The sequence below is a fragment of the Haemaphysalis longicornis genome, unplaced genomic scaffold (assembly GCF_048455015.1).
Source record: "Haemaphysalis longicornis isolate Haplotype H1 unplaced genomic scaffold, Haemaphysalis longicornis Haplotype H1 scaffold_9, whole genome shotgun sequence".
Lineage (NCBI taxonomy): Eukaryota > Metazoa > Arthropoda > Arachnida > Ixodida > Ixodidae > Haemaphysalis > Haemaphysalis longicornis.
In genome coordinates, this window is record NW_027526460.1 from 95,480,884 (window position 1) to 95,496,393 (window position 15,510).

The 15,510-nt window shown below is 43.9% G+C and overlaps 1 protein-coding gene across 6 annotated transcripts in view; it reads right to left on the reverse strand.

The window, feature by feature from the left end:
* Positions 1 to 289: 289 nt before the first annotated feature.
* The window catches only part of Oatp30b (Organic anion transporting polypeptide 30B), a 260,754-nt gene continuing 245,533 nt past the window's right edge, over positions 290 to 15,510 (reverse strand). For all 6 annotated transcript variants that reach the window (XM_077682802.1, XM_077682801.1, XM_077682800.1 and 3 more), the window contains 4 exons: positions 14,817 to 15,013; positions 13,780 to 13,844; positions 11,659 to 11,782; positions 290 to 5,121 (listed from right to left, as the gene is read on the reverse strand). In XM_077682802.1, coding sequence (XP_077538928.1) covers positions 4,770 to 5,121; positions 11,659 to 11,782; positions 13,780 to 13,844; positions 14,817 to 15,013 — 738 coding nt within the window. In that variant the 3' untranslated portion in view covers positions 290 to 4,769. The remainder of the gene's footprint in view (positions 5,122 to 11,658; positions 11,783 to 13,779; positions 13,845 to 14,816; positions 15,014 to 15,510) is intronic.

Consider the following 15,510-nt stretch of genomic DNA (forward strand, 5'->3'; position numbering starts at 1 on the left):
CCTTGATTACTACAGATAATGGTTGCGTAAAAGGTATAAGCACCTATCATGTAGCTTTTTCAAAAACCCTGACAAAGCCTTTAGGAGAAAAATTTGCGCATATTTTTAACTGTTTGTTCTACAGAAAAATTATTTCCCCACACACATCTATGAAGTTTCACGACAATAGCTTAGATATTAAAAAATTTTTGGCTCAGAACCCACGAGGGCTCTACTAACAGTTCAGCCTGTCTCGCCAAACGGCTGAAAACTAGTGTTGCAAACAAGCATGCAAGAAACACGACGCTGCCATGTTCAAACAATACAGCCTTTATTGTGCCACAAAAGCTTCTCGTACAAAAAAAAAAGGAAATATGAAAACTGCAACAGTGCATGCAGCCGCACAAATAGTCCAGCGGAACACATTGGTTGGAAGTGCGATTCCAACAGTAGTAACAAAGACGCACAACTGCTTCACTTAACCAGTACGTAAAGGAAGAAAGGAGCTCGCATATGCATAGTCCCGCACATACATTTCTCATTCGCACGTGGCGTCACTATCTTCCCACCAAAACAGACAGATTTGCTAGTCCCATTCTGAGGAAAGAATAAAGAAAGGGAACGCTGCCAAAACAGTGGCACTGTGGATGCATTAAGAACATGCAAGTACACGGCGTTCGACCATTACTGTAAATCAGTGGAAGAAACGATTTTCTCTTATTTCCTGCAAAATTCTTGCACGACAAAAAGAGCGCAACATATGACGGAACCTTAAAATTGCTTAGAGAACATCTGTTATATATGTAGTATGATTAAAAAAGAAAAAAAGAAGAAAAAAGACAGAGGGGTGAAGTAAATAAATACGGGTTAAAAATAACAGTTCAACTTTCGACACGTAGGGAAAAAAAGTAGAGTGCATATAATAATAGCAATAATCTCCCTATATCGATTATTCACTTTACACAATAATTAAAACCCTACAGACACATAACAAATGCGAGCGCGCAACGGTGACAGGTTCGAGCGAAGAACATTCTTCTCCCATCAGCATGACTCTGCCAGAAATAGACTGCCTCCTCTGGAAAGCCGAACGCCTAGAAGACAGTTTGTGAAGACCAAAATTGGTAGCTTGCTGAAAGTACGTCGTAGTCAGTCTAGTCACCATCTCCCGTAACTTTTCTACTTGGTACAAGGTGTTTTTCATACAAACCCAATACAACTTTCATACATGCTCAATACAACTTGCTGCAAAGCGTGGAAAACTGCTAGACCTAATGATATGACAAAGCGCGACCTGCTCCTATTGTTTTTCAAGCAAGCGATACCTGCTCAGAAGCTCTACATCTAAACGTTTAAACCTTACAATTACGAAACGCAGACGGCAAAATGAAAACAAGCACATTTCTGCGTCTTCGCAATTAGAAATTATTTAACTGTTCCCGCCAAAACAAACGATGTGGCTTTCTTGTGACTTCTACAGACGTATTTTTCTTATAACGATTCAAAAAATCGTAATCATTAGCACCCTGCCTTAGGCCCAGACACCTCAAAAGTGAGTTCCTCAAAAGTGAGTTACTCGGCGAATGGCAGACAATTCAGCATGCTTCCTGCAACATGCTCGGGGCTGCATTTCAGCCAGAGCATTAAGACGTAACAAAAGAAAGTCGCTTAACGTGTGCAACGGTAAACACATATCCCTTACACATGCGTGCGCTTGAAACACTGATATTGCCATCCGCCTCTAAAATGTGCATTTTTTTCTTCCCTCCTACTAGAAAAAAAAAAACTCGACGCGAAAACTTGTGACATTGCTAGACGGCTCTAAACCTTTTTTTTCTCTCTCTCTCTCAAAATATCTTCTCTATGACACGTATATATATATTTCTATTTATATATTACAAAAAAGAAAAGGCAAGAAGAGCCAGCTGTGACGATATATTTTACAGTGTATCACATGCTTGCGAACGACCACAGCACTGGTCGTTCCGCACACCGAGATTCTGGTCAGGAAATTGAAATTGCAGTGGCTGAGAGACACACGAGAAACAAACGACGTTTCGCACCATAAAGGGCTTACACAAGCACAAAGAATATGGTTTATCGCGTCACGCAACGGGTTATTGCAACACTTGTGCGAACAATTTAAGAATCTGTTCCGTACAAACCGGTTGTTCATTTGAGTGCTAACTCTGCAAAGCTTGCTTTTGAAGTCGGTTTTGTTTAACACCGTGACCAGTGACAGAACTCACTCGACCAGTTTGAAACAAAGTAAAAACACTTGTCGTCTTCAAAACAGCCATCCTTACCACGTCTTGGAACAGTGGCGCCTTCCAGTAACGCCAAAACAAAATGCTAACGCAGGTCTATGGGAGGGTTAGAGCAATAGATGAAGCGCTGACGAAGAAGCATTATAAGTGAGTGTTTTAGAAAGACAAATCCGTTTTTACCCGATTACGGAACTTATCGAATAAATGTGGTCACTGGTTTTGGCATCAAAGAGGCCCTAAATGCGAGATTTGTGCAGAATTCGTGTGCAAACGGTGAAAAGTTTGAACAGAATCAGTTTTTTTTTATATTTTGCACAAGCGAAGCAACACAAAATATGAATGTTAGCCTAAGACGAAATTTAATTTCAATCAGGAAATGACTTTCCGCTACGGCGTTTGAGACTATACAAAGGTGTGGCAATGAAAAGAAAATTTATATTCCTTTAATGCAGCACAATTATGCTCAACACATTTTGCTACTGAAAAATATGATGACATGAACTAAAAACATAAAATTTGTGCACAAGCAGAAACAGTAACTTATTTTATCCATTCACAGTGTAACTGAAGAAAACGTTAATTATTCCGTAAGTTCCGATGCTAGGCTCCTTCCCTTAATCAGATGCAAATCTGGTTGGACGCTAAACGTTGTATATGCAGCTGTGACGTTTATTCCATTGCTACAAAAAACAAAAATACGACAAGAAGCACAAATCTCAATTTAAGTACTAACGAATTGCACACTCTCGAACTGATGTAAACACGGTTTTGATTTAAAAAATATTATTCCTCTGTAGGATCGATCCTTCCAATACAATATACAATTCCACGGCTTAAAGACGCTCCCGAACAACTCGATACAACAGCACTGCCAAATGCAGCTATAAGAGTCACAGTAGAATCTAGCCGACAAATTAATAGCTAGGTTCAACATTTCCATGGCAAGATGTGGCCCTCTGATTAAAAAAAAAAAAAAACGCAACAATCCTCGCAGTTCTCGTCGACGACGTACAAGTAACAAAAGCAAAAGCGAAGGGCAGGGTATGAGCACGTACACAGACACGCACACACGCACGCACATGCAGATCTCTGGTCCACTGAACCATTCGAAATAAAGCGCAGCCCCCGGACGTTTCGCTGCACAGGCGGCAAGAGTTCCTCAAAACGTAAAATGGAAGCGGCAAAAATGGTTCTGCTCTTGTGTGGTCACAGAACAGGCAATGGGAAGCACAGAAGACAACAGGAAGCCCCTCCCCAGAAAGAAAAAAATGGTTGGCAAGGCAATTCATCGGACACCTGTGTAACGCATTTCACGGCACCAACAACGTAATGAACTTAGAAACATCAAAGGCTCCGTGATCAGGCCAACACAAGCAACTAAAAAGAAAGCGTTGCATCAAAATCCCCGTATCTGGTAAGGCAACATCAAGCTGGTGCAGTAGTAGTTGTGTTTTTGTTTGCAACAACAAGTTTTGAACTCTATTTATCTTCATGAATGCAGCGATGTCGAGACACGAACGTAAAACTTGCAGTGCATACGGCGGCTGCACTAGAGGTGAAGTATCTAGAATCTATGGTGTCCCAAGTTCTGACTTCATGCAATAGTTAAGGAAAATTTGTTTGACGTAAACAGCAACCTCTTCGCACCGTAGCTGCATGCACTGCTTGAAATGTGGACAGTTTTGTCATGATAGAAATGCCTGAACTTGTGATAATTTGTCGAGAAAAAGGAAAGAGAAAGGAAGAGAGAAAAGTAAGTGATGAGTATGAACAAAGAAAATGCGTTTGTTACTCTCAATGTGTTAAGAATGGTAGTGACAGAGTCTAGAAGTCGTGTGAGGAGAAAATAAAATGCCACAATAAAATGCAGTGACAACGGGTGACCCTACATTTAAATGCCAGATGCTCGTTGAAACAAGAACGAGAGAGACAAAGAACAGTTCCTCGCTGCAAATGACGAAGCCTCCAATTTGGTGCGTGGGTTTCAATATTTCAGTATTTGTACAATGTTACTTGGATGACAGATTCCACGGAGAGCCGTGCGCAATCGTTCATTCATAACAAAAACAATCTCATCCGGTTAATAAGAGAGACAATCGCTCGGGCGAGGGTGAGGCAAAGGGTCTCCCCCCCCCCGTGTGCGGCTGCATTAGGCCGGCCCACTCATCCTCCAACCAGCATCAGACGCCCGGGATATAAGCTTCAAAGGCACTGTAAGGTCTGCATATTACTTGCACAAGAACCGTAAAATCACAGGGCCTACCCCTCAAAGAAGCCGACGGGGACGTTGCAGCGAAGGGGAATACACACTGCTGCTGATTTTCCCGCGCTTTTTCGCTGCTAACCGTTCGCCCGCTGAAAAAGCTAAACTGAAAACTTGCACAGCTGGAAAACCGCTCGCAACTCAACCCCGCGGCCAGCTGGGGGCCAATCTCGCCCACACCCGAGCGATTGCCTCCTCATTACAGGAGCATCGTCGTAACTACTATTGCCATCCCGCCAATTGCTCCGGGAGAGGAAAACTCAGCAGGCGAGTTCCGAGGTGCCCGGCTGAGCGGCGGAGGAGTTGTTCCTGAGGAGCGGCTGGCAGTGCCGCGCCCTCTCGTCGTGATCCGTAACGACGTGCGCGGCGCTCTCGCCGCCCTCGACGTCCTCTGCGCAGCTGCCCAGCGGCAGGACGTCCTCCTTGTGCTCCCCGTCGCCCCATCCGAGCGCGGAGAGCCGGTCGAGCGAGATGATGGAGGAGACGATCTCCCCCACGGTCATGGGGGGCGCCTCCTTGAGCTCGCGCTTGTGCCGCCACGTGATGAGCAGCCAGTCCAGGAAGAACAGCAGCCCCGCCGCCACCTTCAGCCCCGAGCACACCGCTATGTACCTGGACATGGGAAGAATCATTCGGGGTTGAACTCCTCTTTCGGGCGAAAGTGGGGTGGCAGGTGGTGGCACTTCACACTTCCCTTCCTCACATTAGCAAAAAGCGGGTGGCACAGAACTGTCCCTCTTGACAAGATGGATGAAAATTCTGCTGCGCATGGGGTGTGTGTCTTTTCCACTCTAGTACAGTAGAATCTCAATAAACAGAATCCCCACTTAAACGGAACAGTAGCCTGTAAGTTGGCTGAATTTGTACTCAGATAACGTAAAAAATTGGGCCCATCTCCCCGCGAGGGGGACTCGAGTAAATGCGTCGCATAGGGGGTGGGTGTATTGCGTTAACGTTTAGTGTTTGGGGAGTTGGTGGTAGTGAATGCGTTGTATCAGCAGCTTCTTGACGTAGTTTGAATGAGTCAAGGATATAAGGCGCGTTCGTAGCCTCCCATTCTGTGTCGGCTTTGTGGCGCAGTGGGTAGAGCACCATGTACATTGCGTTCCGCCCGCAGGGTCGAGGGATCGAAACCAGGCGCCGGATAGTATTTTTTTTTATATAGTGTAGGGGGAGGGGTGCGGACTACGACTACGGACGTCAACGCGGGTGACATCGTGAGTTACTGAAATGCTCTGCATTTAAAAAAACTTCTGGTAATCGGAAGTAAAATTCCTGCGTCAACGTGTAAATGGAACCGAAAATCGAACTTTTTGTCAGACCCATTGCCATTAGCATCAGGTGCTGAAGATCCTGTTCCTGAAGATGCAGTTGCAAGGACTCAAACAAAAAAAATTGATGCGTTTTTTAGTGCAAAGTGACTAACTGTTGCCAAATAAACTTTGTGAATGTTGTGCATAAATCTCTTGCAGTTTTCTTTCTTTCTGAAAAACTATCTGCTACGCTCACCTTCTAGAGCTTAGAGTTCCATTACTCTTTCAGTACGGTACCATAGGCCATTGGACGCCGGTGTCCGATGATTTCAGACGTCCCACGAAAGCTAAAAACGGCGCCTGGCGGACAACTAACGCCATCTGGTGTATTTATTGACAACTCATTTTTCGATTTTATTATGTTTTATTGATATTTCGCGTGCAGAGACCGCGCCAAGAGTGAAATTTGAACCCGCAATAGTGGCGAGTCGTGTGATATAAACAAAACGGGCTGCCTATCTGACGACTGCGGCGTTACACATTGATGTGTAGGGTCTGGACAACGTACGGTAGGGATATTTTGCCAAATGCGCCGCATCATATCGCGTTATCACCTTCATGATAGCCTGGCACTAGGGGTGTGCGAATATTCGAAACTTCGAATATTCGATTCGAATTTTTTGGTATTCGATTCGATTCGAACGACACTTTTATGGTTCGAAATATTCGGACCACCCAAAACTAAAAAATAAATAAATTCAGAGCGTGTCTCAGCAGCAAAGTGGCGAAGCATATACACGGCGAACGGTACGTGCTTTCGCAGACTGTATCGGTGTTGTTTTTTTCTGCTCGCGAAAACGCTCCGCGCACGCCCAACGCGCGCTGACACAGCCGGGAAACCACCGAAACCACCCTCACACTGCGCGCGGCGCGGCCGGGCTCCAGCCGCGAAGTGGCGCGGGCACTCGAGCGACCGTTTCTAACCGCTCGTTAAAATGCGGCTCAAGGAAGACACGAAGTTGCTTGTGCGGTAAAGGAGCTGATAATGCATGCGAAAACGGTACTATAAAACATCATCCGCGCCGCTAGAAAGCGCCCGTAAAATATTTGCCGGGGTGCTAAGCCTAACCAGCCTAACCATCTCCGGCGGAACCAAGCCGGCTGTCTCGATCTCATCGCAAGTAGTCAGGCTCCTCCATTCTGCCGCGCGCGTCGTGCGTCATTTTCTGACCGAGGTAGGCGCTACTGCGGGCGCGAAATCGTCGATGCGGGCGTGAAAATACAGCGCTCGCAGAGCCGAGGCGAGCGAATCGCGTGCAAAAACGCACCATGCGGTTCACGCTTGACTGTTGCGGCGTGTAGCGAGCTTGGTTACACTTACAGCGAGTGAGGAGACGAGCGCGAATCTTTACGTGCTCCAGAAAGGACTGCTTTGCGACATGGGGGTTAAAAAAAGCAGAAAAAATCACGAATTTCTTCACGCGAAAGTAAGAGAAGAAATAAACAAAAACTTTTTTTCAGCGCTCAATTTTTTGGGATGTGTTGGTTCATACAAATTTCGGATTATACGAATATTTTTCGCGGTCCCGCAAGATTAGTATCATCGAGATTTTACTGTATCAGCGCGCGGCAATGTGCACGGGCCCGGGCATGCCAGCCACTAGTGTCTCAAGTGAGCGGCTGCTTTCGGTATCTGGTGGAGTCGTGACGAGCAGGAGGTTGTCACTGCTCCCCGAACATGTCGAGCAGTTAACCTTTCTCCACGTTAACATTTAAGTGAGTGCAGACCTTAACCTGTTGAGTGCAATGGTATTGTGTAATTTCTAATTTTACTTTGTATGATTTCTTGTGCAATAAAGTTGCAGTTTTTGTGTCTCTAAATGGTGAAAACTTTAATTTTACAAAAAACAATAAGTATTCGTATTCGAAAAATATTCGATTCGATTCGAACGTTGTTTTTATTATTCGAATTCGCTTCGAAATTAAAAAAATGATATTCGCACACCCCTACCTGGCACTCATGTCGGATTACCGCTACGGAGCGATGCGCGACACTTCTCAAGAGCACTGGATTTTTTTTCTGGTCTTTTACCAATAAAGTGAAAAGGATTTTGTGTCAGAACACAAAAAAGTGTGCTTGGATGCATGACCGACTTACACTCGAGTGGCTTCGAGGAGTGGCACAGCCGTCAGTTCTGCTAGGTTGACGGGCCCACAAAAATACACAACTTGGTGTACAGCATTGATATATATATATATTGAATCATAGCCAAGAAATGTAGGAACAATTTGTATATCTTAGAATTCCTAAAATAATTTTTAGGCTCATTACAATTGCCTATATACATTGCGTGTATACTTTTTTTGCATTTTTTTCTGATTAATTGACTAATAAAAAACTGTAAGTAATTGTACCTTTCACAAAACTGCTGGTATGTGTTTGTAAGAGCAATCTATAAGCTACAATTACATGCATAGCAATGCTAAATGTGTCCACTAGCTCAAGAGAAAAAAATAGTTTTGTGGAAGCACTCAAAATCGGCCGTTTTTCCGCGGTAACGAAAGAGTTAAATGGTATTAAGAGTTTGTACTCACATAAATTTGCACTATAGCACATCTCTCGCAGTAAATGGAACTCCTGTTATATGGAACTAATTTTTTCGGTCCCTTGAAGTTCCGTTTATTGAGAGTCTACTGTACTAGACACTTACTACTCAACCGTCATGGTCTCTTATGAGGAGTGCAGTTGCATTTCTCCCCTCCCTCCTTCCATTACATGAGCGAGGAATCAGATGGCCACCACTGGCTCCGGTAAGCAGGGACTTGGTCCTGCTTATCACTATGCACTTTAATTTACCGGGGCAGTATGTAACGATGATGGCTATAAAATGCTGTTACAAATTGTAAAGAGAAAGAAGTGGCTCCTGGCACATATCGAACCACTATTATCATCAATGCCCACTTGTTCTCATCTTCACCATAAAAAAAACCCTGCAACATCTTTTTTCACTTTTTTTTCTAAATTCTAAATGCTTGCAGAACACAGTCAACAAACACACTCAGTACTTAGAATAAGGGGTCACAAAGAACCACAGAAAAAATTACTGCCTTATGCCCATCAGATAGCTTAGAAACTTGCTCAAGAACATTTTCTCTCTTCCACAGTCTTGGCGTTCTTCAAGTGCTGGAATTACGTCACTACAGCGGTGTAGCGGCAGTTGGCCTGCTTTCTTTCATTTGCAGCAACGAATGCATTCGATAGCCACTTTAAAAAGAAAGCCACAAAAGCAAAGCAGAAACGGAAGGCGTATCTGCTGCGGCGAGCAAATCACGCATTTCCGCTCCGTGTTGACGATAACTATAGCTTTCGCAGAGCTTCCAGACGCGAAGGAAAAAGTGAGAACACTTATTGGAAGTGTTAGAGAGTCTCTTTTAAGGGTTCGGTCGAGGGTCTTGCGGCTCCATTATCTAGCAGCGTAACCTTTACAAGGTGGGCATTCCACGACAAATGCGGCAGGTGTACATCATCACCAACATACACACCATTGGAGCAATCCCCACAAAACAAAAGGTGTACCAACTGTCACAAATGTTCCACACATCTGAGTTATTGTTCTAGAGAAGAGAAACGCTGTGTCTCTTGTTTACAGCACAGCAACCAGAGTGGCCAGTGTATGGACGTGTTCAACCCTCTGGGGACCAAAAAAAAGGGGGGGGGGGGACCGAAAACAACTGAGATACTTCTGAGATTAGCCAAGAATCATTAGAGAACGGTGGGGGAGCGCCATAAAACACTCCAGAGAATGTTCAGAGAATACGCTAGTGGTATCCAGAATACCTTAATGTGGTACGAATATAATGGAGCTCACCCTCTCAACCTAGATTTTGTTATGCTCTAAACTTACAGGGCCACTTCAAAGGCTCAGAACAATGTAAACCCACTGACACTGCAGCCTCCCATGATTATCAACATGGAGTGCCTACTACAGTCAAACCCGGTTCTACCGAACTTGCAAAAAAACACGTATGAGTTTGATATAGGGGATAATTCGATATAAGCAAGCTAAAAAATTGGGCATCATAAAAGTTTATAGCATTCATAAAAACACTTTATTGATGAAGCAGCCTCACTTTCACATGAACTAGATTCCACACTGTGTGAAGAGCCGGAGCAGCTGAGGCCGCAATCTTACACATTTGCGAAGAAGCGCTGGACTAGTGCAAGTACACCAATCACTTCGGAAGTTGTGGGCAAAGGATCGTCATAGCTTTCATTGCTGCACCCACTTTCACTTGTGATCGGTACAATGTCGGCAATGTAGCTCTTCGAAACTCTTCCACGATTGCCAGCTTCGCGGCGAAAGGCAAATTTGACCGCTTTGCCAAAGCTAGAGCCACAAAATATACCTTTATTTAGTGACACTAGCGCTAGACACCACAGCTACACTTCCGAAAAGCCCACAAAGTGTGGACGACGCAAACACAACGAACGAAAAAAAGCACCAGGATAATTTTTTGCAAGGGAGGGTGTCAACAGCTCGCCTAAGAGGGAGTGAGGTGAGAGAGGAGAAAGCCGCCCACTGCCCATGAGGGAAAGCCAACTTGGGGGGGCACTTCTGCGGCATTTGGCATTCGATATACCGGTTGTCACTCGTATTTTTGTTCGATATCAGCATAGCTTTTGCTCTATATTCTCACTGCAAATGTACCGGTGTCCAGAAATAGTTCAATATAAAGGATAACTTGATGTAAACGGGATCAATACAGTCGGGGCGGACTGTAGTCCACCAATCAAATTTCGGTTTGCACTTTAATACACTTGAACCTCGATATAAAGAACCTCGATTTAACAAAATTCACGATATAACGAATTTTTTCAAGTTTTCTATTAAAATTTTGCTATATGCAGGTATTTTTATCTCGATTTTACGAAGTAATTTCGTGCGGCGCTGCCAATTTAACGAAGTCACGGCAAGAAAGCAAGAACGAAATTCTGGTCGAGCCATGTTTTATTTTGCTTCTCAGAGCCTACATTGAGACATTCAGTATTCGCATTAACCCTCAAAAGACTGAAATGAAAGAAAAACGGTGAAAGCTACGGTTTACAACAATTACAAGTGATAAAAGAAGCTGCTCAAACTGCTAGCGGTCATAGACTGCTTAACAGTGCATCCCACATTTTGACGTCTCCAACGTTGCCTACGCCACCGCTCTCTGTGCTTAGACTGTCGAAGCCTACTTCAAGTTTTTTTTTCTATGTCTTCTCATCTAGGTTGTGCTCGCTGATAACCACATCAATATTTTTTTCGTGCATCATTAGGTGAGTCTTGTAAGCAGCATTACCACTCCAAGGAAAAGAAAAGTGCTCCGAACAAGAGCCCAAGGAAGTGCCGGTGAAACCGACAGCCACCGAAGTGATGGATGCCATTGACGTACTGCGGAAGCATGCGTTGCTCAGGCGAACGTTTAAGAGCAAGCCTTGTTAGCGCTGTTAGCATACGCCCTTCACGTAAAGCCCTCCTAGGTCAAGAAGTGCCAAGCACTGCTCATGGGCTTCTTCACTATGGCTTGAACATTGAGTGCTGGTGGCAATAAATTGCGCTCTTTGAGCATGGTCATCTTCATTTCACCCGTGTTCATTAGACAGCTGCGTTGCGGAGAGATCGGTTTCTTTAGGGCTCAGTGGAAGTAAACCTAATTGCTTAATACAATTTTGCCGTGGGCAAGTTTGTGAAACCTCAATAACTGGTTAAATGAACGGTAAAATTGAAAGCTCGATTTTACGAAATTCGCGATTTAATAAAATTTACGCCTCCAAGTACGACTTTGTTATATCGAGGTTTAACTGTTATGAGGTTTAACTGTAACTCAAACGGCAGCACTTCAAAGAACCCACCTCAGCCTAAACTGCTCAATGTCGTACACCAAGCAGAATCCTCCAGGCTTGCCGCAGTGAGCCTTTCGGAGGATGCAGGAGGAGTCAATCACGTTGCCAAACATTATGGGGGCCGGGATGTAGCCTGAAAGGGGAACAGGAAGAAAACATGTACGCTACAACTGCTTAGCCTCATAAATACATGAAAGGACGCTGCAAAATCGAAATTTCACTTGAAATTCACAACAGCTCCTCTACAAATACAAACGTAAGATGCCATATCTGCAATTTCCAAAAGAATTTGATTCAAGTTATTAGGTGTGTTAGTTTACAAAACAACAGATTCTTGTATCATACAGTCAAAGCTCCTCATATTGAATTCCACAGAGGGGTATTGAAAGAGTTCAAATAAAAAAAAGGTCGAACTAAGCACAGCTGAACAACTTATGCCTTGTTTAGCACAGAGAAGAGATGGAGTGACCTAAAATGAAATCCTTCCACACAGGAACAAATCTGTCCTCACATCAGGTTTGTACTTTTAAAGATGATGGACCATATATACTCGTGTAAGGGCCACAACCCCACTTTTGAGGGGAAAATTTTGGAAAAAAATTTGGAGGTCCTGCTGGGAACCAAAGTTTTAAACATTGCCGCTTTAAACATTTTAAACATTGCTGGTTTTCCACCACTGACACGCTGATCTTGCTCAAGTCAACGCCATCATTTCTTTTGTCTCTTGCGTCGTCTTCGCTCTGTTCATTCGAACTAGTACAATCGAACCCCGCTACAACGAACTCCACTTCAACGAAATATTTCTGATTCCCCATCAGCTAGCCATAGAAGTAAATGCAACCAAGTCCTCGCTACAACGAACCATTTATCAGGCTTGCTTTTGCTTGAACGAAATTTTCACTCCGTGGAGCTGGGCTGGAAAATTTATTTTAAGATGAAACGAGCATAGTGCCAGCCGTCTGCAACATTTTGTACATTCACACCGCTCAGTTTCACCGAAAACATGTGCCCACACCACGACACATAAACAAACTCATAACTATGTGGTGATAACGATGCGGCTGGCTGTCTTTCCACGAGGTGTAGGCCCGGTTTGCAAGCCAGAGCCACAGCCAATCCGTATCTACAGTTGAAACCGCGTGAATGTGCCCTGTTGGCACTGCGCTGTGATGCATGAATTGTGAGCAGCTCTCATTGCAGTTTTCATTCTACCATTTCTCAAAGTCAAAAGCAAAAAGAATGTTTTCTTGTTTATTCTTGAACCTGCATCATCCTTACTTAACGTCATGCTAACTTAATTGCGAGTGTCTCGCAATAAATGCAAGCGCATTCTGGCAATGCATTCAGGTGAAGGAGTACAAAACTGCAGTTATTGTTCCCTCTCGGCAGATTGACTCTTTCCAGCATGTGAGTTCATGTTCTCCAGACAATCATGTTCCTTGATTACTTAACTGTCCCTACGGTCGTTCAAATACATACACCTATTGCACAGTAATGTGTTAATTATCGTTTGAGGAACAATGTTTTGCATGAAATTACATGCTTTTTAACATGTGGGCCCCTAAAAAGCATGACTGAACCCCGGTGGTGACTTCAAATTTAATGGAGCCTGAATTAAGGAGCTTTTACTGCGAGTCAGTGGTCCATCCTTTGCTGCGACATTATACGCAGACAAAAAAATTTCTTTGCCACACAACTTGACAGTATATTGATAGACCCCTAACTCACCAACTTTTATTTTGGATTCACTTCCGAGTCACTGTGCCAGATACCCACATTTTTAAGCCCATTTCCCGATTCAATAAACAGTGCCAAGTAACAGCATTTTCTTGTGCACACGTAACATAACAGCATTTTTAACGCTTTTTTTTTCTCAACACATTGACATTTATTTTATCCTTGCACTGCAATGTAAGTGTAGTCTCATTTCCTAATTACTTTTCCCATATTTAGACAAGCGCAAATTTTTTACACAAAAGCTTGCAGTAAAAAAAAGATTTTGGCAGGAAGCCGCTAAAACACCCTATCAGAAACTTTTCGGATTGCGTGCAAGTGGCCACATTTCGAAGAGAAATACACAACCATGCTAGATAAGACAATGCATTCACTTAGAAAATAAGTTCTACTTACCAAATAGCCTGAATATTACAAACTGCATTCCCAATGCGAAAGATCTCTCTTCTTCGCCAACAGATCTGGAATGAGTGAAGTGCAGACAGTCTGAGCATTTTTCTCTTCCCACATCATCACTGCAATTTTTTTAGAACAAGTAACAACATGTGAAACTGATTCAGAGCTGATGCTTCAACGACTTCTTACTGTCGTCTCCAGCTCAAAACAGGTAAAAAGAAGAGTGGAGTAAAAACTCCAGCTAAAAACAAGTAAAAACAAGACTGGCAATGCCCTTGTCTACAACTACTAGAGTGAAGGTTTTAGAAAGATCTGTAAAAAAAGGAGAGATGAGGGTTCAAATTACAACAGACCATATTAAATTTCATACTGACACCAGTTAGGCAAACTGGCTGTTGTATCTGTCACGATTTTGTGAAACCATTGTTTCTTTTTTGAAACCAAAATTAAGTGGGCCTATTCGAAATGCCTTCACCAACAAGAGTGCGCTAAACCACAGGTGTGCAATGTCGAAGGGGCACGAGCCAAAAAGGGATGTTTTTAAGTGACCTCATCTGTTGAAAGTGGGGATAGGGCAATGCAGAGCAGCAGATAACTTGTATTTCCACTGATCCCCCGCAAAGGACTGAATACAGCCCAGCAAATAGCCTCTTTCGTAACTTCACAAATCAATACAGACTGCAATTCAAACATTGACCGCAAAAAAACAAACTGTTTTTTAAGCGCAAGTGAAGTGACAACTGAGTCCTTCCAAGTGCAATTAAAAAACACACTGCACGAAAATGAATTGTTTTTTTTGGCAGAAACCTGAGAAATGAAGCGCACAAAAATGAATAATTTTTCAATGATAGCAATATGAAAAATCTGTGCAAAAACGAATTGTTTTTGAATCTAGGATTGAGTCCTCCCACCTGTAATTTGGAAATGAGCTGACTCAAAACGAACTGATTTCAAATTGTAGGCATAGCAAAAATCGAGCACACGGCAAGAGGATGTGCTGCGACCCCCGACGCGGCCAGCTTCTTCACTACGCTCACCGGAGGATGATCATGAGCAGGGGCATCTGGGTGATGGAGACCACGAGGGTCATGGCAAAGAGGAGCACCATGAAGGGGAGGAAGGCCAGGCAGGGCTGCGGGCAGGGCCCGCTCGTCGCCAGGGGCACCGCCGTCACCTCGGGGGGGCTCGCCAGCGTCACGTTGGGCACGATGCACGCACAGGACGTGTAGTTCAGCTGATGGGGGGGAGACATAGGGAGACCTTCTTCAACACTGGGCTCACTGGGATTCCCTTACACTGACAATATGAAAGAAAAAAGGGGGTGGGGGGTTTATGCATGAAGCAGGTCGTAAAGACAGCTTTAAATTAGAAGAAATGTTTCTCGTCAGAGTTCTCCGTCAGCTCCATGACGGCCCCCCAGTCAAAATCCTCTCACTCCTCCCCCATTGCAAACCTCACCCCTTTCCTCGTGAAGGCTCGTTGGTTCATTGTTGCACCTCTCGTTTTACACTCTTTGCAACATACAACGTCACTTTTCTTGGGTTGATCTCCGCAGCTTTTGCCTTGTTTGACCCCCTTTTCATTATATGATGCCTCGTTGAGGTTCTTGTCCAATTCCTTGACAATCTCCTTGATGAGTCGCAGTTGTGATTACTGCTGCATTCTGAACAACTTTGACTGACAACAACTGCAGCTAGTTTTAGTTTTTTGTGCTGCTATGTTGGACCTTAA